Source organism: Pelodiscus sinensis, chromosome 1 (genome assembly GCF_052426305.1).
Source record: "Pelodiscus sinensis isolate ZL-2025 chromosome 1, ASM5242630v1, whole genome shotgun sequence".
In the NCBI taxonomy this organism is placed as follows: Eukaryota; Metazoa; Chordata; order Testudines; family Trionychidae; genus Pelodiscus; species Pelodiscus sinensis.
In genome coordinates, this window is record NC_143052.1 from 78,946,963 (window position 1) to 78,972,777 (window position 25,815).

General features: G+C 42.1%; 1 protein-coding gene across 4 annotated transcripts in view; it reads right to left on the bottom strand.

The window, feature by feature from the left end:
• The window catches only part of KITLG (KIT ligand), a 91,287-nt gene extending 69,485 nt beyond the window's left edge, over nucleotides 1-21,802 (bottom strand). For 2 of the 4 annotated variants that reach the window (XM_014568994.4, XM_014568993.4), the window contains exon 1: nucleotides 21,488-21,798. In XM_014568994.4, coding sequence (XP_014424480.3) covers nucleotides 21,488-21,502 — 15 coding nt within the window. In that variant the 5' untranslated portion in view covers nucleotides 21,503-21,798. Of the gene's footprint in view, nucleotides 1-21,487 lie in introns of all 4 variants that reach the window. The other 2 variants (XM_014568995.4, XM_075932868.2) reach the window with 2 other exon arrangements.
• Nucleotides 21,803-25,815: the final 4,013 nt, after the last annotated feature.

The window sequence follows — 25,815 nt, forward strand, 5'->3', positions numbered from 1 at the left end:
GTCTGTGGAACGACTAGACACTGCTGGATGAGAACTGGAGCTGAGTCCAATTGATCGTGGGTTAGAGCTGAATTGCGAGCCTATTCTGTAGCAGGGCTGACAGTGAAGAAAAGTTACTTCTCCACCTGCATTGTGTCTCCACAATTGCTGTCTGGAGGAATTGTTTTGAGTGGTGCAGGTCATCTTATAGTTTTGGTGCTCGTGATAAGATGGATGAGCACTCAGCAATCCATTGTGACTTGTTTATGAAGCATTTTGAAGATACGATTACTTGTATCCGGTCCGGCTTTGAAACTAGCTGTCATGTAAATGGGGTACGGAATGTGTCGAGCACACTGCCTAGTCATTTTTCTTTGGATTGGTTTCAGCTTTTGCAGACCAAGGATGCAGACAAGGTGCTTGGAGGAGTGCGACTGACCACATGCTCGCTCAACTCCTGCCCTTTGTGGCTTATTAAATCAAGCAGGGAAGGGGTGACTGGTTGGATCCAGAGGATTATTATTAATGCTTCTTTTAGATCTGGGATGGTTCTTGCCCCCTTGTTAGAGGTGGCAGTAAAACCATTCCTTAAGAAGCCTTCCCTGGAGCCATGAGTTTAAAATAACTATCACCCAGTCACTAATATTCCCTGCCTGGGCAAGGTACTCCAGCAGGTGGTGGCACTGCAACTCCAAGCTTTCTTAGAAGAAAGATTGTCTGGATCCATTTCAGTCTAGCTTCAGACCTGATTTTGGAATGGAAACTGCCTTGGTCACCCTGGTAAATGACCTATACCGAGAGATAAATGGGGGAATGCATCCCTGTTGATTCTCCTGGATCTCTTGGCAGCTTTCAATAGCACTGTTCATGATATCCTTCTGGAGCACATGATGGAATTGGGTGTCGGAGGCGCTGTTTTGCAGTGGTTCTGGTCTTACTTATCAGGACGCTTTCAGAAGGTGGAGCTAGGCGCTGCTGCTTGACCCCATAGAGATTGTGCTATGGAGTCCTGCAAGGTTCCATCTTGTCCCCTGTTTTGTTTAACATCTACATGAAACCATTGGGAGAGGTCGTAAAGAGATTTGGAGGATTGTGCCATCAATGACACCCAACTCTATTTCTCTGACATCAGATCAGGTGTGGTGGTGACCAGTCTGAATCAGTGTCTGGAAGTGGTGATGGACTGGATGAAGTCAAATAAGTTGAAGCTGGTCCTGTGGATCAGGAAGCCATCTGCCTAGGAATGTGATGTTACCTGTTCTGGATGGGGTCGCACTCCCCTTGAAGAAACAGATATGCAAGCTTAGGCATCTTCCTGGACCAATTTCTAATATTTGAGAATCAGATTTCCTCGTCGACCAGGCATGCTTTTTGGGCAGCTTCAGCTGATCCACCAGCTGCGACCCTTCCTAAGTAAGAATGACCTGGCCACGATGATTCATGCTCACATCTCAGTTGGACTACTGCAATGCGCTCTACATGAAGCTACCTTCGAAGAGTCTTTAGAAACTTCAACTGGTCCAGAATGTGGCTGCTCAAGTTCTAACTAACGCTTGCTATACAGAGCATATCATGCCGGTACTCTGGCAGCTTGACTGGCTTCTAGTAGGCTTCCAGGCACAATTCAAGATCATGGTTATGGCCTATAAAGGCCTAAATGGTTCGGGACTGGGGTACTTGAAGGACTGTCTCCTCCTGTATGAACCTGCCCGGGTACTGAGGTCAGCTGGAGAGGTTCTGCTCCATGTTCCTCCACTTATGAAGATAAGGCTGACATCTGTGTGGAGCAGAGCCTTCTCAGCTTTTGGTCCCAGGCTTTTATTTTATTGGGGTCTTTTATTTTACTTTTTTATATATTCTGTTTTAAAATTTTGTAAACTACCTTGAATATTTTAAATAAAGAAGTGGGGTAAAAATATTTTCATTAATACATAAAATAAATAAAACACAGAGCTCTTCCTCAGGTTTGGGGAAGGTACTAAGAGTGTCACAGTTAAATATAAGATTGAGCACATAGCACATATTCTAAGGGACCATCCCAAGTGAAATGGATCGTTAAAACTCCTATAGTCATAGGATAAAAAGGTGGATTAGTGGGTTACACATTATTGTAATAAGCCATACATCTAATATCTCTGTTTAGTCTATGATTTTTAGGCCTTGTCTACACGAGATATTTTTGTTGATGCAAGTTACTTTGACATAAAACTACTACTGTAATTAAATCACAGTTACATGTCCACACTATATTCCTTGTGTTGGTGGAGTGCATCTACAACAGCAACTTTTGCCTCAACACAAAGGAATTCATGGTGAGTAGCTACCCCACTGTGCAAACTGGCTGTAGGGGGTTTGGGGCAGGATTTGCAATGCCTCCTGGGGACAGGTACAGAATCACATGATGGTGTCTCAATCCAATTGTTCCAATGGCATCCTACTAAATTGCCAGCCACTTTTCAATTGCCCTGGTAACCTGCAACCCAGCCATCTCTCCCAGAAAGCATGCATCCTGCACTGCTCCTCAGTATTGTGCTGTGTGTCTTGAACACAAGGCTAAGAGGAGCTCAATGGGTGGCCTATTCAGCTGGGAAATGCCTTGAAAGGAATATATAAACACTGAGTCACAATAAAGTGTGTTGCTGTAGCATGCTGAGCTCAGCATTGTTTGTTTGCTCCATGCTATGTATTGGCAAAGATTGCTATGTGTTCCTGAGAAGTAACACATTTTAAAAATCACGTATGTGTTCATTTTTTTTAATTGTATCCTTTGCTATATATGGTTGTGACAATTTTCTTCCGCTATTTGATCTGAGGAAGTGGGTCTGGCCCACGAAAGCTCATCATCTAATAAACCATCTTGTTAGTCTTTAAAGTGCTACATGGTCCTGCTTTTTAAAGTAGTATTCAGTAATATAATTAAAGAGACATAGCTGAACACTAACCCAAGAAGTCCACAGATGAAGGGGTTTGTGTGAGTGAGAGAAAGACACACACATGCAAACACACACACAGGACATGTCTACACCAGGAAATTATTTTGAAACAACATCTTTTGAAATAATAACTCATGAAATAACTTTCAAAATAGCATGTCCACACTACAGGGAAGCCTCAAAATTAGTACGAGGCAGACTCACTTAATGTGGAAGTACTACCTCGACTTAAAAGCCCCAGGGAGCACTGGGGAGTAATTACTCTGAATGATTCTGGGGAGTAATTATTTTGAAATAGCAACAGTGGAGCATCCACACTAGCGCTATTTTGAAGTAAGTATTTTTTAATAAATGTTATTCCTTATGGAAAACAGGAGTTATTTCAAAATAACCAACCCATTATTTCAAAATAACGGGCTTGGTAGTGTGGGCACTCCACTTGTTATTTCAAAATAACAAGTGTAGATCAGGGCACAGTGTGCTTTATGGAAGTGTCTGTGTTCAGGGGGAGTATGTCGGCACACTGTCTCTTTAAATTCAGACAGTTGGAAGCAACCAATCCCAAAGCAGAAGCTGGCTACAGCAAAGACCAGTATACCAGCTGAAAGAGGGGGACACTCCAATATCAGCCCCTGCCTCCCTTACTATGTCTCTTCCTCCCCAAGAGCAGCCTGCCTTGCCTGCCTGCCTCTACATTCCTAATGTTTGGGAGAGCAGGATTCCATATTAATGTTTTGATTCTGTGATTCTTTCTGAGCTCTCCAACAGCCTCCTCTCCCCGCAGGTCAAAGGGATCCACCTGCTCCCCCGTGTCTAGGCAGGAGTGACTTTACCCTTCCCCTCCCCAGGAGCCAACATGCTTATCTGGGCAGTGTCTAGTAGGGATGTAAAATCCTATTTATAAAGTTAACCAGTTAAACATCATGTTTAACAAGCTAACCAGTATCCTGCAGAATGGCATGCCTGGCCCGGCTGGAGCAGGGCAGTGGAGTTTAGAAGAGTGAGCTGAGCCATCAGGGTGGGGATTGTGGGATAGCTCCTGGAGCCCAGTTACAGTGACTTAACAAATCCAGTGTCTATGCTGACACTTTATCGATATAACTTTGTTGCAAAACATTCTACTCCTCTTGTCCTCTTGATGGGTTCAGTGGGTAAAAACTAGTGGAATGAGGTTTGAGGGATTTTTATTGAAGGTTATTTCAGGGTATTTGAGTGGCGCACTTCGTGATGCAATCTACTTCTCTTGTAGAGTGTCTTCGTTTGGTCAAGGCAGCTCTGAGTGTGTTAAGATATAGACCCCAGACTTTCTTCTTGGAGCATATTCTGTGGTACCTGTGTGCCTGGCTGCAGATAAAAGATTTTTTGGTGTGTTTGGGGTAGCTATTGAATCAATAAAAATAAGTGCTGTGATCCATAGATTTTCTTATATATAATGGTCTGTAGAATTCTATTGCTGAGGCTGATCGTAACGCGCGCACACACACGCTTCCTCTTGTTTGTGCTCACATCAACTTCCAGGACACCACAGAGAAAGTTTAATGGATACTGGATGGTGGTTGGCATTGTGTTGGAAATCTATAAGGAAGTTTGGCTATGTCTAGACTGCAGGCTTCTTTCGAAAGAGGCTCTTTTGAAAGCATCTTTCGAAAGAGCCTCTTTCGAAAGATCGCGTCTAGACAGCAGGCGGATCTTTCGATAGAGGAAATCCGCTTTTTCGAAAGAGAGCACCCAGCGAGTCTGGATGCTTTCTTTCGAAGACGGCCTCTTTACATTGAAGAACGCCTTCCTTCGAAAGAGGAACTTTCGAAGGAAGGCATTCTTCCTCGTGAAACGAGGTTTACCGCCATCGAAAGAAAAGCCGCGTTCTTTCGAAATAATTTCGAAAGAACGCGGCTTGAGTCTGGATGCAGGGGAAGTTCTTTCGAAAAAAGGGTACTTTTTTCGAAAGAACCCCTGAGTGTGGACACGGCCTTTAAGTGGTCTATCCAGACAATGAACATATCATTAATGTTTCTCAGGTCTACCTTTTGGTTGTGTGGTGCTTGTGTCCAGAAACAACAAAACAATTTAAAAAAAGCTAATTTGAATATTCACTTACTTTGAATATCTTTTTATTATTGGATTTAAAAAAAGATTGGTCATTCTCTTTATACAAAGAGCAACAAACATTAAATATATTGCTTTTTGTCTACTTCTATCTAATAATTTCTTGTTAGTCTCCTCTTTATAAGATAAACATTCCAATCTCTCTTCATATGGAAATCTGATAATGTTGTTACCCATTTATGAAATAATAAGTCTAACTTTCTTTATTGAGATAGGATGCCAGAACTCATCATAATATTCAAAATGCAGCCTGCTATTTTGATTGTTCTCTTCTGTCTACAGAACACTGAGCAGAGATTTTCATTCAGTTATCCAGAATGACACCTTGGTTTTTTGGATGTGGTTACCCTTACATTACCCTTACAGTAAGAGCTGTAGACTAGACATACTGAAGGAAGAGTTTAGTTCTAGGGGTTGATCTACACTACAAGATATGAGAAAGAATTAATGGGACATAAATCAGATTATTTGAAAAGTATCACACCTGTTGGGGATCATTTTAAACTTGCCTGGAAACTCATTAATGGATCTCAAAATTACTATATTATTGAAAGCCAGTTTCAAAAACCAGCTTAAAAGGGAGGCTGCAGAATTTAATTTCATTCCCAAGTTTTATACTCACAACAGAGATCTAAACAAAGACATTGCATGGATGGCCCACTTCATTCCACCTCCTATTGATATAAAAAAACCAAACATGGGATATGTAAGAACACTTAGCATGGACACTCTAAATAACAATTCTTACCCTTTTTTTTACTTTCTCTTCCCGCACCCCACATCTCCTTTTTTTCTCTGCTATTTATTTGGAAATTGGACCACTTAATTACATTTATCACAAGAAGTGGGTTGTGCCCACGAAAACTCATGATACTATCTACATATTTTGTTAGTCTCTAATAATCTTGCAGAACCTTATTTTTTAAGTTTTTTCAGTTAAAGACTAACACAGCTACCACTCTGAAACTAACTAGTTATGGTTGACCTAAGTTTTGCAAATCTGTGATGTTAAGGAGGATGAAAGGCACAGGGAAGGAGAAGATTCAAATGGAGCAGAGGGAAATGATCCCATAGTTGGGACCCTCCTTCCAAAGGATGTTAAGGTATCCTCTTGCACTGAGGATACATCTCCAGGGCAGGGAACTCCAGTCGTTAGGAAAAGGCAGGTTTTAGTAATGGGGGATTTGATCATTAGAAACACAAATAGCTCAGTTTGTGATGACCAGGAGAAATGTGTTGTGATTTGCCTGCCTGGTGTGAAGGTTGCGCATCTCTCAAGACATCTAGACATATAGGCTGTGTCTAGACTGGCCAGTTTTTCTGGAAAATCAGCTGCTTTTCCGGAAAAACTTGCCAGCTGTCTACACTGGCAGCTTGAATTTCCGCAAAAGCATTGACTTCTTACTGTAAGAAATCAGTGCTTTTTGCGGAAATACTATGCTGCTCCCGTTCGGGCAAAAGTCCATTTTGCGCAAAAGTTTTGTGCAAAAAGACCAGTGTAGACAGCTGAGATTTGTTTTCCTCAAAAACGCTCCGATCGCGAAAATAGCGATCGGGTCGTTTTTGCGCAAAAGCGTGTCTAGATTGGCCACGGACGCTTTTCCACAAAAAGTGCTTTTTTTTCCTATAGTGGAGTGCCCCTTAATACCAACTGCAAACTACACATTGAGTGGTTGATGACTATTTGTTGAGCCTGATGATCCAGACAGCCTTCTAGCCATTTTATAGTCCATTCATCGAGACCATATTTTTTAACTTGCCAACAAGAATATAAAAGGAGACCATATCAAAAGCTTTGCTAAAGTCAAGTTATACCACATCCCCTGCTTTCTCCATATCCACAAAGCCATTTATCTCATCATAAAAGTCAATCAGGTTGTCCAGTTTTTATTTGCCCTTAGTGAATCCATATTGACTGTTTCTGATCATCTTCTACTCCTCCAAGTGTTTCAAAATGGATTTCTTGAGGACCTGCTCTGTGATTTTTCAAATTGGTATAAAGGACTGAGATAAAACTAATGGGTCTGTAGTTCCTCCTTATTCCCCTTTTTAAAGATGGTCACTACATTTGCCTTTTTCCAATTATCTGGGACCTCCCCTGGATCATCAAGAGTTTTCAAAGATAATGGCCAGTGGTTCTCCAATCACATCAACCTCTGAGCATCCTTGGATGCATTAGAACTGACTCCATGGACTTGTGCATATCCAGATTTTCTAAACAGTACTTAACGTGTTCTTTCATTACTGAGAGCTGCTCACCTCCTCCCGATACCATGCTGTCCAGTGCACCAACCTAAGAGTTAATTTTGTGAAGATACAGGCAAAAATAGCATTGAGTACTTCAGCTTTTTCCTTTCCACTTCATCTGTCACTAGAGTGCCTTCCCCATCAGTAAGGGTCCCACATGTTCCCTAACCACCTTCTTTGTTGCTAACATACCTAGAATCATAGAATCATAGGACTGGAAGGGACCTCGAGAGGTCATCGAGTCCAGCCCCCTGCCCTCAAGGCAGGATCCTTCAAGCTCCGTCTCCGTTTCCTGTAGAAACCCTTCTTATCTTTCACATCCCTTGCTAGCTGCAACTACAATTGTGCTTTGGCCTTCCTGATTATACCCCTCTATGCTTGAGCAGTGTTTGTATACTCCTCTAGTCATCTGTCCAAGTTTCTACTTCTTATAAGCTTCCTTTTTGTGTTTTAACTCACTGAAGATTCTTTTGTGAAGCCAGGCTGCTCTCCTGCCATATTTGCTATTCTTTCTGCACACTGGGATGATTTGTTCCTACATTCTCCATAAGGCTTCGTTAAAATATAGCCAGCTCTCCTGGACTCCTTTCTCCCTCAGGAGATCCTGCCCATCATTTCTCTGAGGGAGTCAAAGTCTGCTTTTCTGAAGTCCTGAGTCCATATTCTGCTGCTCTCCTTTCTTCCTTTTGACAGGATCCTAAACTCAACCACCTCATGATCAATATGTGTTAAAAGACTTAAAAAGTGGGGATAGAGGAGATTGAAGACATTTTAGTGATATTACAGACCCCCCCACCACCAAAAGGAACTGGTAATAGACACAATGGCTATGTCTAGACTGCAGAGTTTAAAAACTCAGCTGTATCCAGGGAACGCGTCCTCTTTTTCGGAACACTTTCCCCCAAAAAAGGGCGTATTCTTTTGGCATCCCTGTATTCTTCATTTTATGAGGAATAAGGGATCTTCCGAAAGTCGAGGTTTTTCTGACATTTGGCCCCATGTAGATGGGCCAAATGTTGGAAAAGCCTCTTCCAAAAAAACAAGCGGAAAAAGGTATTCAAATTGAGCTTCACAATTTGTGTATCTTTTCCCAAAAAAATCCACAGTGTAGACATAGCCAATATGTTGTGAGTAGAAGAGAACTGCTATTATTGTTAAGTACAAGATGGGTTGTGATTATAGGGCCCCCCTCCTTCTCTCATTGAAGTCAACTGTAAGAATTTCATGGACTAATTTAATATTTGAGCTTCAGTGTCCAGCTTTATACCAATTTGAAAACAGTCAGTCAACACTATTTGGGACCAATCATAGTATTGCCAGGTTAAAAAACTGTGTCTGAATGGCCAGAAGTCAAACTTAGGGAACATTATTTTACTGTGATTAGGACAGGACAAAATGAAATATAAATATGCTTGGTTTAAAAGCATAGGCATGCTTTGACCTACATATCCTTGAACATAAAAGAACCAAATATGCATTTACAAAAATACACAATTTATATGGTTCCCATAGGGTGTGTCTAGACTACATGGCTCCGTTGACGGAGCCATGTAAATTAGTTTATTCAGCATAGTCAAAGAAGCGGGGATTTAAATAATCCCCCAGTTTCACTAGGCATACCGGAGCGGTCGACGAAGGCCACATCTAGACTGCTGCACTGTACTGGATCAGCTGATCATCAGCACAGCATGGTGGCCATGTTTATTTTAATGAAGTGGGGATTATTTAAATCCCCGCTTCTTTGACTTTGCCAAATAAACTAATTTACATGGCTCCGTCGACAGAGCCATATAGTCTAGACACACCTTTAGATTTGGGCCTAACTTATGTTGGCAATTTTTGCTCTGAAGAAATATAAACAGTCCTTTCTCCACAGCAAATAATTAAATAAATTGAAACGATCTGCAATTATGAATGTTCAAGATACTATTTGTCTCTCTAAAATACTCCACACCTAGAAATTCTGTCCAGTATTACCTATTGGAAGCTTAGATATTATCCAGAGGGGAGTGCCAAGTACTATTAAACAAGTTTTCTAAACCGAGTTGGCTGCGTACTGTTCTTTCCCCATATATGACTCAAAGTTGTATTAAAAAAAATCTATTTGCTTGAAGTTTAGGAACAGGAATCCAGTTCTGTAACTGTTTAAAAATGTTTGGTGAATAAGCATGCATTTAATAAGAACACGACTGAATGCATGACACAAGCCATTTTGACTTTACTTTATAATTAGTGACTGGAGGATGGAATTGAAAGCATAGAAACAATAAACCATCTACATGTTTCAATTTTAGCTCCTTTGAGTTTCCAAGTACCTCTATGAACCAGCTGTAATACTTTGAAGATATACAGTACATTATTAATTTAAATAGACCAAATCTGACTCAATGTTACCACAGTTATTATTTGAGTTAGGCCATAAAGGTCAGTCTTAGGATACATCTACACTTGCTCCCTAGTTCAAGCTAAGGATGCAAATGTAGGTGACCGAAATTGCTAATGAAGCGGGGATTTAAATATCCCGCACTTCATTAGCATGATCTTGCCGGCGCGTTACTCTACTCAACAGCCGATTCGAACCAGGAAGTGCGCGCGAGGACACGTTAGTTCAAACCAAACCCCAAACCAAACAAACCAAATCAAGGGGTTTGGTTCGAACTAACGTGTCCCGACGCGCACTTCCTGGTTCGAATCAGCTGTTGAGCGGAGTAACGCGATGACGAGATCATGCTAATGAAGTGCAGGATATTTAAATCCCCGCTTCATTAGCAATTTGGTCACCTACATTTGCATCCCTAGCTCGTACCCTTCGTTATCATGACCTCTTAGACCCATGTTATACAGCCACATGAACTCTTCACAAGTCACAAATTACTTGTATGGTCTCTCTGAGTGTGTATAGTTCAAACACAGAAATCTCCATTCTCATGGGCATCTTTTAATACTCTGTTTGAAACACTGGACTTGATGCACCAGTGCATTATTCCTGTTTTACACTAGTGCAGGGTTTCCCAACCTATGGGTCAGGACCCAAATATGGGTCACCATTACATTTCAAAAGGGTTGCCAAGTGTCTTCCCAGGTGGCTCTACTCCCCTTTCTCCCCCAGTTTTTGAATTGCTTTGCGTCACCAAGTCTTCCTGAATTGTCAAAATGGGTCCCCATCTGGAAAAGGTTGGGAACCGCTGCACTAGTGTAATTACCTCCTATTTTTACTGGAGCTACTGCCACAAAGTAGTTTGTGACCCAGTTTGTGTGAAGTCTGTAATGTGTTTAAAATTGTAGCAAACTGACAAGACCACTAGCATTTCAATTTATAGCGTGACTGTCATAATTACAGGCATAACTGAAGAGATAGAAATATAAAGAACATACATGAAACTACTAACAAGAAACAAAGGAACTATACAATAAAGGTCATGTGTCAGTATATAAACCTAACCATTCAGCTAGAGAAATCGCTATACAGGCAGTCCCCGGGTTACGTACAAGATAGGGACTGTAGGTTTGTTCTTAAGTTGAATTTGTATGTATGTCGGAACTGGTGCATATTGTACCCCACGTGTCCCCGATTCAGCCGCTGCTGAAACTGACCAGCAGCTGACTACAGGAAGCCCGGGGCAGAGCTGCTCTGCCCCAGGCTTCCTGGAATCAGCTGCTGATCAGTTTCAACAGCGGCTGAATCTGGACGCCTAGGACAGAGCAGCTGGGGCGCTGCCGGGTAGGTCCCTGTGGCGCCGCACCTCGGTGCTGCAGGGACCAACCCAGCAGCCCCCCAGCTGCTCTACCCCAGGCGTCCTGATTCAGCCGCTGCTGAAACTGACCAGCGGCGAGAAAAGCCTGGTCTGCTGTGGGTGGGGGGGTGCACTAGCTGCGCCCTCTCCCCCCCCCCCCCCCCCCCCCACAGCAGACCAGGCTTTTCTCGCCGCGGAGGACGCAGGCTGTGGGACCACCGACACGTGCCGCGGTCCCGCAGCCCACGTCCTCCGCGGCTTTGCTCCGCGTCTACCTGGTCTGCTGAGGGCACCCCCCCCCCCCCAGCAGACCAGGGAGACGCGGAGCAGCTATTCTCGCCGCGGAGGACGCGGGCGGCGAGACCGCCGCGGCGTGTCTCGGCGGTCTGCTGGGGGGGGGGCACAGCTAGTTCGGGGTTCCCTCACCCTGTTCTTAAGTAGGGATCTGACATAGGTCGGATCCACGTAACCCAGGGACTGCCTGTATGTTAAATTCCTTGCAAAAGCAGAGAACATGTATTTCTTTGTTAGCAGAGAAGTAATATTATCTGTAACACAGTAAAAACTGCATGTTGCTCCTCTATGCAAAAATTTTGGGATTTAATATTTAGAATCAGGTATCATCCTAAACCCCTCTTTTTAAAATATCTGATGATTATTCAATATGGAATTCTCTTTCTCAAAAATAGCTTAATTTGAGACCAAATTCCTGGTTTCACAGTGAGAATGGCAGTCAAGCTAATGAAAATAGTGGTTTAAAATATCATATAGGACTCAAGGTAAATAATTTCTACTCTGACAAATTTCTGCTGTGTTAAGAATACAATTTTCCCCTCTACCTTCACTTTTTCAGAGTGTAACAGAGTACTATCACACTTAGAGCTGATGTGGGCCATGGAATTAATCAGCTGAAGGAAAAATGAAAGCAGAATGAAGGAGCGGCAGCAGGGAGTAGAACAGCTGAACAGATTGCCTCTGGAGGTTTGTCGCCATCTCAAGTTAGCTCGAGTTACGACACCCTAGTTACTATTAGGGATGTAAAATCCCATTTTATTAGTTAAATGGTTAAATATACTGGTAACACTACATTTAACTAATTAAAGGAAGGCTGGGGGGGGAGGCTGCTCCAGCCCAGCTGCTCCTGGCCCGCCCCACTGAGCTATGGGTAGGGGGCTTCTCCCTCATACCCAGTTACCCGTTAACATTCCTAGTTACAGCAAACTTCCGATAATCCGGAACCTTTAGGACCCAGGGGGTGCCGGATTATCAGATATGCCGGACTATTGGAAGGGGGGAGCTATGAGGGGTCTGGGGTGGGGTGGGGGGGATGCCACCCCAGACCCCTCATAGCCCCCCTACCGATAGTCCAGATCTTCCCCAGGCGTCCCTGATTCAGCCGGTGCTGGTCAGTTTCAGTAGCGGCTGAATCGGGACGCCTGCAGCAGAGCAGCTGGAGTGCTGCCAGGTTGGTCCGGTAGCGCCGACCCTTGGCGCCGTGAGACCAACCTGGCAGCACCCCAGTTGCTTTTGGGGATGCCTGGGACAGAGCAGCTGGGGTGCTGCTGGGTTGGTCCCGCAGCACCGCTCCTCGGCACTACTGGACCAACCCAGCAGCACCCCAGCTGCTCTACCCCAGCAGGTATCCCCAAGTCAGCCGCTGCTGATACTGACCAGCGGCTGACTCCAGGAAGCCCAAGGCAGAGCTGCTCTGCTCCGGGCTTCCTGGAGTCAGCCGCTGGTCAGTTTCAACAGCAGCTGAATTGGGACGCCTGGGACAGAGCAGCTGGGGCACTGCCAGGTTGGTCCCCACAGCGCCGAGGTGTACCCAAGTCAGCTGCTGCTGAAACTGATCAGGGGCTGATTCCAGGAAGCCGGAGCAGAGCAGCTCTGCTCCGGGGTTCCTGGAGTCAGTTGCTGGTCATTTTCAGCAGCGGCTGAATCGGGGACAGCTGGGGTGCTGCCGGGTTGGTCCCATAGCCCCAAGGGGCAGCGCTACAGGATCTACCCGGCAGCACTCCAGCTGCTCTGCCCCCGGCTTCCCCGATTCAGCCGCCGGTCAGTTTTAGCAGCGGCTGAATCGGGGAAGCTGGGGGCAGAGCATCTCCAATGGTCCGGCTGCCTGGAGCACTTCCGGGTTCCTGATGGTGCCGGACCATCAGATGCCAGACCATCGGAGTTTTACTGTACTATACTCAAGCTAAGTTAGCTTGAATGAGAGCAGCCGCATCACTGGAGCTACACAAGAATGACAATATGAATAGCTGATACATTGTGCTAACTCAAGTTTGTAATCTGTAGCTATATGCCCACTGTATTATAAGCTGGAGTCTCAACTGCATTCCAGCTTCAATTCATATCCTGTCTGGACTAACTAGCTTGCATATAAAGCACCAGTTAACATGAGCTACAGATTTTTGCACATAGGTGGCAGTTAGATTAGAGGCAACATTAAAGCTACACCTGGAACTAATACCATAGTGAAGACAAGTACTGAAGAGTAATGAAAAGACTTACTGGAACAGACCCTCAAACAGCATTGTCCTTCCAGAGTATACCATCCATGTCACTTTACTGTTGATAGGTCAACTGTGCTATATCAAATAAGTGTCATTTGTGCCAAGCCCAGTTGATAAAATATTCTCAGTAAAAAATGTTTGCTTTAATTCTAATTCATTCACTCAGTGCTTAATTTGTGCTAGGGCTGAGTGCTGACACCTCAAGGCTTCCAAATTCATTGCAAAACATGAGTTATGCATGTAAAAAACCTTCTTAAGCCCAGACACATAGTTGCTTGAACACCAGTTATTCTTTCATTATGAATTAAGCCATGCATTCACTCCTTCCACTTTGCATATCTCTGCACTATAAAGGAGTCCAACAACATTTTGACAGAATTTACTATGCAGTAAAGCAAACAAGATTAATATTTCAAGACAGGTATTACATAGATTCATATCTTGGAGTGAAAAGAAATAAGGAAAAACAAAAGACCAATCCTTACATTTTAAACCTCTCCCTTCTCTCTATTCTACACATCTGAGTAATTATACAATTGAACAATTTCAGCTTACATGAATTTAAAGTGTCATTGCCCACTCTCTGGTACTGTCAGAGTAGAAATGTTATGGAAGTAAATGTATAGTGGTCACAACTGACAGGAAAATATCATGTCTGAGTAACAGTTCACAGAGAGTTGTTTCTTATTCTTGGTGTATGAAAAACAGTTGTATCTCAGAAGTCAAATGTGATAACTGTTAATGAATGTTGATTTTCTAACGGCAACCATTATCACATAGGAAGAAATGAGAATGAACACCTGGGGTGGGGGGTTACCTTTCCTCTGCACCATGGGGGCACAGGTCACTCTCTGTATGGTGGACTCTCTGTAACTTGAAGTCTTTAAACCACAATTTGAGGATTTCAGTAACTCAGCCAGAGGCTAGGGATTTATTTCAGGAATGTTCAAGGTTCTGTAGTCTGCAATATACAGGAGGTGAGACTAGATCATCACAATGGTCTCTTCTGACCTGCTCTAATAGCACAGCTGTGATAGATCAAGAAGTAATTTATCTCTGGAAGAAGCAAGAAAGATTACCTGAAATATATGCTAAAAATAAAGTCAGTATCAATTCTTTAACATCTTCGGGAGTGAAAGATATTGCTACTGAACAGTAATGCAATGGCAAGTAATAAATAAATGGCCCAGCATCCTGCCTTCTGATGTATTTTGATGATATGTAAGTATCTTTATGATTATCAATTGCAGCAAAATCTGTCAGACCTGCTTATCTCATACTTTAAAAAGCACCATAGTACCTCTTCACTGAGCTACAGGATTGTAAAATTCAAGAGAATGGAGATCCTTTCTTTGTACCCCATGAAATGGTTAATGTCAAGGCAGTGATAGAACTCCCTTTTTTTCTAAAGATATAAATTGTAGAGAACTTTGAACGTTAACAAATGGCAAGATCTATGAGCCCACAATTGGGAGGATAATTTCTTGAGTGGAGAGCAGGTACTGGTTTAGATCCAGTCTCCTAATAAGAGGTCAATATGGCAAGTATGGAATGCTGGAGGAAAGAAGTGAAATGGTAAATGAAAGTGAGCAAGAAAAAACTCACCAAATATTCATATAATTAGATAAGCTTCTATAGCAATATTCCAAACTTTTAGAGCTATCCATCATGAACACCAGTTTTAAACATTTCAATTAAATACATCTGGGGAAGTTACTATTTTAGGAGACATTAAAATACATTTAAAATTATGTTTAGATAAAGAGAGTATGTTCTTTAGGCAACAGTTAAAAATTACTCCTATTAAAGTGTAATAGGAAACTCAGAAAATCATAGGTCTACCATATCTAAATTATTCTGCTCCCCTTACTCATGATGTGCAATATCTTACAAAACATCAGTGGGACTATGCTCAGATTGAGGTATTTTAAGATTTGAGTGGTGAAATCAGGCCCTTAATTTGAATCTAGTTTAAAAATACAACATTTTAACCATTCCTGTGTATGCAACATTAGTGAGTGAGAAAGTTATTATTATATTAAAGAAACTACAGGAGCATCCTCGATAGGGAGGAAAAATGTTTGGGGCACTAGCCTGTAATTTGGGAGATCAAATTTATTTCCCTGCTCCACTGCACACCCTGCGTGATCAGGCTCCCATTCCAGAGATAAGTAATTGACTTTCAATGAGACTTAAGAGCCTAACTTTCTAAATCTCTACTGGAAATGGGATTATATTCTAAATCACTTAGGCCTTTCAATCCCTTTAAAATTCTGGACCTTAGATTCTCTGTGACTCAGTTTCCCACGTGTAATAATGATAATAGTATTTCCATCCCTCACAAAATCTTGTGAGAATCCATTCAGTAAAAGATTATAAGGTTCTCAGACACTACAATGATGACTACTCATGAACAGGTTAAAATGTTGTCAGTCTTGCACTACAGATAGTACCAAAAAAAAAACAACAGTCTTCTTGAGCAAAATTTTGACTTCAGCAGAAATGATTTGGCATCATAGTAACCAGTCCCATATGCATGTCCAAGAATGAAGTGTGCTTCAATCATGCCAGGATACCCAAATAATATAACTTGGATACGTGCCATACTGTAGTTTCAAAAGAACAGATGAGGTCAGAGAAAAGACCAAATCTTGCAAGTCAAGAAACTGTCATTAAAGTGAATGGAAGTTTGGGGTGTGCAAAGACTCAAAGAGATCTAAACGTAGAGTAAAGTACAGTTCTTAAAGATGATTTTAAAATGGTTTTCTTATCCACAGTAACCATTCACTTAATATAATTTATCACCTATATTAGAATGGCCCGAAATGTTTGTTAATCTAAGTTACTAAATTAGGTAGCTACTTATCTCAGTAGAAATAATTTATCATCGTTCATTAACCTCAACAATTTTGCATGGACATTGTTTTAATTAAAAGTATTTAAGCTGGAATTTTATTTTTTTTCTTGGCAGCTCCTAAGTGTATTAATGTTTTCCATTTTCATTCTAAGTAGATAAATATCTGATATTTACACTTACACCTGACAATAATAATTAAGACCTCCCACCACAATCAATATATGTTGTATACAAGAATTTATATGGTATATTAAATGGGTGTTCTGGGTATTTATTTTAAAACTCACAAAATAAAAATAAAAATTAATAAAAACAATTAATTGCACTGCCCCAGATCATTACCAGCAAATCAAAGTAAAAAAGTGAACCTTTTCCTTTCCACTCACATTATCCCATCTCTTTCATCCTAAATTCCAGGAAAAACAGATGGATTTCCAGTGTATTTGGAAGGTTAACTAATCAAGGGTTTGGCATACCAAAGACCAAATATAAAATAAATTCTATTTTCCTCTGTCAGCTCTCACACCACTCAAATGGAATTGTGTAGAGGGGTATTTTTCATGCTTTGCTTTAAATAAATGGGTGCTATGTTTACAGGATATATACTTGCATTGCTCTCCCTAAGCCAAAGAGAGTATTTTGCCAACATTGAACTTTTGCACCATACGGCATTTACATGAGCCAGTATAACATTAACCCACATAACATTCAACTGATAGGACAGCAGTTACTTTAGCTAGCATCTCAATAATTAACTTGTTGAACAAGATGACAACATGAATTTCAATTATAAAGTTAGAATTGCATTTTATATTATACAAGAAATTGCCCCTATACTGGATTACACACTACAGGCACACAAACATGAAATGGAAGCAGGCAGAGCAAGAAGTGTTATATATCTAAATTTACCCCAAAAAAGAAGTTTAGGTCATCCCACTGGCATTTCTTCATCAGGCTTCCTACAGAGTGTTCATGGTACACTGTTCACAACAAATAAAGTAGGCTGTAGACAAAATCAGATCTGGATGGGGACTGGGGAGGGAATCCTATCTGCTCAGTTCTTTGAGGAGTGATTATGGTATGGTATCCTCCTACCTCCTGGCCATTCTTGTTCTGTCTCTAAAACAGCATGAGTGGAGATCCATATGTTACTCCTGGGGACCTCAAATACAGTTGCCCACCTTCCAGCATGGTCCTGGAATCTCCAGGAATTAAAGATTATGTCATGTGATGAAACCCCAAGACTACATTGAATCAAAATTCGCATCCTTAATCTCAAATGGCCTGTAGTGCCTAGGTCTCTTTCTTCTCATGAACAACTGTGCAGTGTAGTAGAGAACTGAGCAAGAAGTTCAACCTTTGTTTCCTGCAGCTTGCACCAGGACAATGCCAGTGAATGCTCTCATGATGCGTAATTTTGCATTAGATCCATATTTTTCTTATTTTGTTTTAGCATAGTATTATGCAGGATAGAAATATGTAGTTTCCTTCTCTTTAATTCTGCTTTCTGCCAACTTTCTTCTGATATAGTTTGATTGTTCTTCATATTTTAGTACACAGGCTTCCTCTCCAATGGCAAAGAATGTTGTAAAGCTAGGACTGTCTCTTGAATGAAGCCCAGAAGGTCATGTAACCACTGGCAATGAATGCACCCATTCAACAGTGAAAAGCTTCATTTTGCCCTAAGCTCTTTTCCATTAGTAAGATCTCCAAGAGGTTGTGTCTAGCTTAGTACTGCAGGTCAAAATGCTGAAACATTTAGCCATTTCAATAGTGGATGCCACTAGCTCCAATTTTTCTCGTTAGCTTTGTATGATGACCTCTTTCTGTGCTGATTCTTAGTGAATTATTTGAACTAATTTAGATTGTCCTTTAATTAAGCCAATAAGAAAGTGAGAAATTAAGTATTCGGGTAAACTGTATTATAGTATCAGCCATCATCCCACCTCTCATTTGAAAAGGTTATCTTGCTATAAAGTGATTTTTAATATTAATATATGTAAAAGAATATTGACTCATGAAGACTCATGCCAGTATTAATGTTTAATTACTAAAGGCATAATCCTGCAAATCCTCTCATGAGAATAATCCTTCAATTAGATTACTTCAGTGGGCCTGTTCACATAGTAAAAATATGCAGGATTGGATTCTAAATGTTCAATCTTGTTTTTAAAAAAGAGAATTGCTACCATTTTTGAGACAGCTATTAGTGTGTTTAAAATAGATTTTTTTTACCAAAATGCATAGGTTTTGACTAAACAATTTTAGCATTTAAACTATTGATGAACCAGTTCTTTGTAGTATCCCTAATTTTCCCAGGTGACACACTGTACGATTAGAGTAAATAAAATAAATGATAAACTTGATCATGTACCAAGTTTAGTTTAATGGAACATTCTTTTTTCACTGACCATCAGCATGTTACTTGTCAATATGTTTCCTCAAATAGTGTCTTAGTTGAAATGAACACCTTTTCTTGAGCAACATTCTCTTAAAAGTAAGAAACTCAGATTTTTCTTCCTCCTATTTAAGAAATTTTTCAAGGCAGTTTGATCCTGCTGGCTTGACCTTTCTTAACACAGATCTAGGGAACAACTTCTTTCCCAGACTTCCAATCCCACTTCTTTGGAGCAATCATAATGGATGTTTATGTAAAAAAAACCCAGTAAGATGACAACATTAACTCACTTTAATGCAATTCCACTATTTGGTTAAGAGCTCCATTTTGTATGTGTTAGTAGTTTTTCTCTGCATGCAGAAGTAGATATTTTTAAGTGAAAACATTTTTCATTTTACACTGCCCTCTGCTCTGATCTCTTCAGGATGATTATTGGTTTGATTTTGTCTTCCTGTTTGCTAACCCATCACCTTAGATCACAGGATGAATTCAGAAAAGAACACACAGAAGCTCTGCAGGATGCAAATTATTGCTGTGGTTGGTGGTTGGTTGTGTGTGTGTGGGGGGGGGTTAAGTTTTTACCATGGTGTCTGGGGGTGGGGTGGGCAACTGCTTGAAGGCTGACAGTTGCTTCAAGCTGTGACAGAAGCAGTTCCATAAGGTTCAGCCACAATTTGAAAATCCCTGAGCTAAACCATATGCTATGGAATGACAGGACATCCTGCTTTTCCAGGCTGAATGAGTGGGATCCATTATGCCTGCTTTGCTCTGTATTTCCTAATTTTGGGGAAAGTTTTGGTATTTTTTAAAAAGTTGAACATTTTTTTCACAAGGACCATTTTACCATAATTCTTAACTACATGCTGAACAATTTCATTCTCTTCCCAATAAAGAAATTTAAGAGTAAATTGGCATAAATTAGAACATGCTGCCTCTCTTCTGGCATCCAACCCATTTTAAACAGAAGTATATTCTTGTTTTAAAAAAAAAAAAAAAAAAAAAAAAAGATTAGTTTCTAGCCTTTCAGTCTGCAAAGTGAAAAAATATCTGTTCACCATTACTTCGCTGAAAAGATTTGAAACAGTAATCTGAAGGAATCAAAAAAACCCTCACTATTCATCTTAAGTAAATGTTAAGTGTGGAATTTACATAGTTAATTATTTTAGTATAAGCATTGTGGTTCTATATCACAGAAACTAAAGATGGAAAAGATTAATGAGTGCTGACCCCTAGAGCTACTACAGGAAAGTTCCCTACATAATATATTTTCTACTGCCATAGCTGGACCAGTTTTAAATATTCCAAGTTATGGCCGCTTAGTTAGTAGACCACAGGTAGGAAGTTTTTCCTTATTGTTTTCAGCATTTTTTAAACTGTAGCCTATTAGTCCTTGATGTTCATCAAGGCTCTAAATATACTATCAAGGAAAGGGAATATATGAGTGCAGCAGAGCCACGAAAGAGGAGAGTAGTAAAGTGGGGAACCTCCAGATAAGCAACCACTGGCCAAAGAGCAGTGAAAGAGCAGGGCATGAGTTCCATTGTTCCCCTCTGCAAAAGCACAGCCTTCTGAAGTACCACTGACTTTCTCCATAGCAGAGGAAGTTGAAGGTAGACAGCACCTTGCAGGAGGAGGCCCTAAATTCTTGTATTTAACAGTTTCACTTGCTGGTGATTTTTCAACTTATTTTACTGCTGCCTTCTCACCAATTATACCTGTTCTCATCCCCTTTTAAAAAAGATATAAACCATACAGTAATTGTAATCTCACATAGATTTTGAGAAAATGGCACACAATCCACCAAACGTATAGAGTAACTCTTTATTACTGGGGTGGGAAAGGGCAAGGGGAAGAATGCCAAGTAGCCATCTACAATGTATGTGACATGCTGTAAAAGTCAAGCTACTTGAACAAAGCTAGTGACTATGAACTATATTTTGCCTCAACTTATTTCAAGTCCACTAGGTCCACCGTGTTTAGCACATATCTTTCTAGTGTGTCTATCATATACAACATATGTAATGTATTTATTGAGGTCATTTTCCCAGATGACTTCTGAAATCTTTACTTCAGACCTTTCTTGGAATTTTTCCACAAGTTGCTTGCTGTATGGGACAATGCTGATAGGAAGGAATTCCTCAAGCTCCCACCTCCATAAAATAACAATGTTATTAATCACTGGAACTGATCTGCTCTTGCAAGGCTTCCAGAACCTCCCGCTTCTTATGCTAACACTATCTAACGTTAGTGACAGCTGAAAACAAGTGGGCTGGCCTGGGCTCCTAACAGAAGCAGCTGCCAACCTGCTGAGGCTTAGGTGGTGTAAAAGGGGTTTATATTTCTGTTACAAGCACATCTATGTGTTAGAAGTTAAGAGCCTCTCTAATAGCCCAGGCTTTACTAAATAAGCCCTTTAATACTCCAGAATCTGAACAGATCTTACCTGACAGCAGTTGATCTAACCTAAAGTAAAAGCCGTTTGCACAGCCAGATGTGGCACGCTGCCTCCTGGCCTCCCGCCCAATTTACCTCTAGCGCCTGCATCTTGAACGCTTTTCTTTGCATAGCTCTGGCCAGGGAACTGATTCGGCCCCCAGCATGTCGGTTTTTGTAAGTTCCCACTGAGCTGCGCGCCTCCTTTGGCTCCCCGCCGCCCCTCCGCCGCACTTCAGGTACTCCCTGCCTCCTGAAGTGCGCTGGGTCTAGGTACTCACTTGTGTCTTCTTCATAAGGAAAGACAGCGCTGCAATCCAGCCCAGCCGGCCGCGTGCACTCTCCCTTCAGCGGCACTGTGGCTCCAGCATAGTGCAGCGGCAGCTAGTCCACGCATTGGGGTTGCCCAGAGTGAGCGTCACTCTCTCCCCGGCCCCGTGGCTCGCCAGCCGCGCTGCTCGCTATTTCTCCGCGGCGTGTGAGCAGAGGCGGTGACTGAGGCCGAAGCCGGCGCCGGGCCAGTTCTTTTATAGCTCCGATCCGTCTCCAGCAGCAGGCGCAGTGAGCCGCGGCAGCCTCTGAGCCGGGGCGAGACACGCCTTTCCCCTCCCTCTCCTCCCACAGCCGCCGAGAGCGGGCAGCAGGCGAGGCAGCGCAGCAGGGAGAGAAGTTCAGCGCGTTCCCAAGCCGGGTGCGAAACCCGCTCGGCCCCGGGGGCAGGCGGTAGCAAGGGGGCGCCATGCGCTGGGGCAGCCAGCGACCTGGCCCCGCTGCGCCCTGGGGAGCATGTGCCACGTCTCCGGCAGATGCACCTTGGAAAACAAAGCTGGGGGCCGCGGTTGCGCCCTGCGCGCCCCGGAGGTGGCACCGGCCCGAAGCCCCTCGCGGTGCTGAAGCAGGCCGAGGAGAAGGGACTGGGAAGCGTGTGGGGAAGGGCTGTGGGGGCTGGGTTTAATTCCCAGGCAGAAATGCTGGAACTGGGAATGCTGATGCTGCTCCCCCTGGCCTGGCTTGAAATGGCTTCCCTCATGTGAAGGGTTCCCGACTTGGTACAATGGGTCTGGCCATCACGGCTATGTCAGTTGTCCCTGCGCCCATGTTCCCAAGTGGATGCTGTGCTGTATGTGGTTCAGGCCAAAGTCAGCCCAAGGTACTGACAGATCCCAGTGGGAGCCTTTGGCACCCAGAGTTTGGGGGCAACAGTGAAAGGGTCCTTACTGTGATTTGCACAATCCTCATTGCACTTCCATATTGCCAGAATTACTCTTCCCCATGTCATCCCCTAGCAGCTCCTGCTGAGGTCTGGTTCCCTTGGTGCATTTGTTGGCCAAGTCCTCTGTTCTCTCTGCCTCGCCCCCACTATTCTGCAGGAGACCAGAGGGACTTCTCCTGAAGTGAGACAAGCTTTTGAACTACACAGAGCTCTATTTCATGTCTGTGAAAGGCACTTAGGCCATGTCTACACTACAAAATTATGTCAACCTAACATATGTCAGCATACAGCCAACGCAGTTATGAAATCATTTGTGTGGTGCACAATTGCATTATCAGTGTGGTGCATTTTGTGACACATGGGAGGCCACTGACACGTCATTGGGGGAGACTAGCCCTCAGCCCTCCCCCTTGTGCCCAAGGCCCTGCCTCTCCCCTTGTTTCCTTTGTCTCTGATGGCCCCTTCCCCCATAGGAGCCCCTCACCACAGTCCCATGCCCCAGCACCTGGTGGCTCAGGGACAAGGCCCCAAACCTGGTGAAGTGGGTGGCTGGGCACCATGACCACCGTGCCCTAGCCCCGGTGCCCTATCCATTTTTCACACAGCATTTGGGGTCAATAACAAACTGTTAAATTTCAGGCATGGTGGAACAGTGTGGCCAACAGTGCCAGCCACCCTGAAACTGCAGGAGGCAAGCCAGCCGGTCCCAGCCAGCCTGGGCCAAGGCAGAGCACTGGGGGAAACTGCAGGAGTGGGCCTGACTTGGAGCATGAGTGGAACAGATAACCAATTAAACTTGATTTTACATCCGTATTGCCCATCTCGTCAAATAATGCAGAAACAAGGAAATGAAACATCCTATAGCTGGGTTTTTGCTAAATTTTCAGGACTAAAAGACTAATATTTTAAGAATGGCAATAGTTGGTGAGTCCATATCTTGAGAGAGAATGCTGTTTTGTAATATGCATTTGTATATTTCCTTTTCATAATTTGCTGATTAAGAATAAGCAGGCTATTAAGCATTTCAATGAAAAGAAAAGCTTATAGAACTTTGTCCCACTTTCATCACATAAAAGTAGTTATCTAATACCTATCTATCAGTGTGCCTGCACAAATGTTTAAAATATGCTTTTAAAAATGTGCATAGTTTTAAAATAGTAGGCCACCTCTAATAGTACTTTTAAAAGAGTAGATTATTTTGCAAGATGACACCATTGTTACTCTCATTTTGGCTGGGTACTCCATCCTAGCTGAAGTAATAGAGAATATCAATCTCCATCTAACAGGATGGATAACAGATCTGAGCATGCCTTCCATAGAGGGAAAAACAATTTATGAGGTCAACATTTCCTGAGAAGTACTTTGGCTATGGTTACATATTACAGGGATGGCCAAACTTTGCTCTGTTACAGTTAAAGTGCAGCTCAGGGAGCTCCTTCTTTCCCGAATCTGCACCTAGCAATCTGCACAGAAAGACGCTCAGTGCTTCTACCCTGCAGTGGGTTGGTGAGGTTAGGGACATCACCATACATGTACATCTTTAGTTTATGTTTAAATGTGTCCACGCTTAGAAATAAATATTCTTACAGTTTATTCCTTCTTAAAAGAGTGAAATCTCAATGATTTGCATAAGTGCCAAAGAGACCTTTTGTGGATAACAGATTTTTTACAAATTAGCAAGTAAGCGAATTCTGATATTTAGAAGTCTAGATTCTGAATATAGGCTAATGTGGGGAGACCCCTGTACCAATGCTGAGCTATATTTATTGCAGTGGGCTCAGTGGAAACGCTGGTGTCCACCCACACAGATCTATTTATGGGATTTAGCCTGAAAAAAAGCAACTTTGTTAATTTATTTTACAAGGATACTTTCAGAGTATCTATTTATTCTCCATGCCTTATTGAAATCTCTGAACTTAGTTAACAGCATTTTATAGTACTAATAAAGGTTTAGTAATATGAAACTACCAGATTAATTGACTACTTGGCTGGCTACTTCAGCTGGCTAGACTAAAAGTCATGATAGATGTCATGTCCTAGGCAAATACAAACTACTATATGTTTAAAAACATTATTAATATTAATGTTCTTAACTATTACATTGGCGATCTAATTAATTTAACTGTTTTTGGTGATGTTGCTATATCTTTAAAAGAGGATCCAGTTTGACAGCCTGGTGAGAAAGGAAAAGAAAGTTTGTACCATAGATACAAATAGTGCAGAATGAGAACTGAAGCATGTGCTGCAGAGGTTTGTAAGTTCTGCTAAAAAAGAAATGTACAGGAACATCTCCAAGTAATTAAAACAGAGTTTTACAATTGTGATGTTTCTTTTTGTTAAGAAGGAACAAAGAGGATAACCAAGTAAAAAAAGCCAGAGACTTAAGCTATATCTTCATTGCAAAAAGATGGGGGCTGTTTTACAACCACATAAGTAGTTCACATTAACTGTCTGGCTGTAAGATTCTAGACAAGACTGGGCACTGTAGTTTTTACTGTGACGTGTCCAGGTGAAGTTTACACTAGAACCCCCCCAATCATGGCTGATTTTGTCTATTTTACTTTGCAGTAAAAATAGAGTGCCTTGTTTCCACTAGTAAATCTTCAAATCTGCAGATACTTTCTTTGTATTGACAGATATCTGCATCTGCAGATGTGGATGCAGATATCTGAAGCTCATTTTTTGCAGATATTAATGCAGCTACAAATTTTGTATTTAGAACCCTGCAAATTTGTGGCTATCCACAGTTATCTGCATTCATGGCTCATTTTTGCAGATGCAGATGTGGATGCGGTTACCAATTTTGTATGTGCGCAAGGAATTTGTATATACTGGAATTTTACACCAAGATAGCTATTGTGTGCTAATTATTCCACACCAAAAATGCACCTTTTTAGTGAAGACAAAGCCAACATAAGAGCTTGCACTGAGACAGCCAAAACCTCTAACACAGACAAGCCAGTGGAAAAGTACAGCTTGTAATTGCTGAAAAATAAAGGACCACATGAACTTCCTTGCACTGTATTGTAATGCAAAAGAAACTTAAAGAAGCTCTAAATACACAACCAGGAATTTCACTGACATGAGAGAGTTCTCAGCTGGAACAGAGCTAGCACATGAGAAATGTGTTTGGAGAGAGTACTCTGGCAGTCAGTCCCCAATTGGCTTTTTGGTCCCTAGAGGCTGTTACAAGTTCATATAAATTAGACGCAGCTCCAAGGCTCTGAACCAGTCTCAGGTGGCTCTGAGGAGTGAGAGAGTGCAAAGATCGCTTATAGTCATAATTGACCTCTTTCCTCCCTTGCCTCTCCAAATTGTGGCCAAGAGAAGTACCAGTTCAGCTGAGGATTCAGGCAAAAGAAGGAGAAAATAACATACCTGCATCTTGAGAAATAG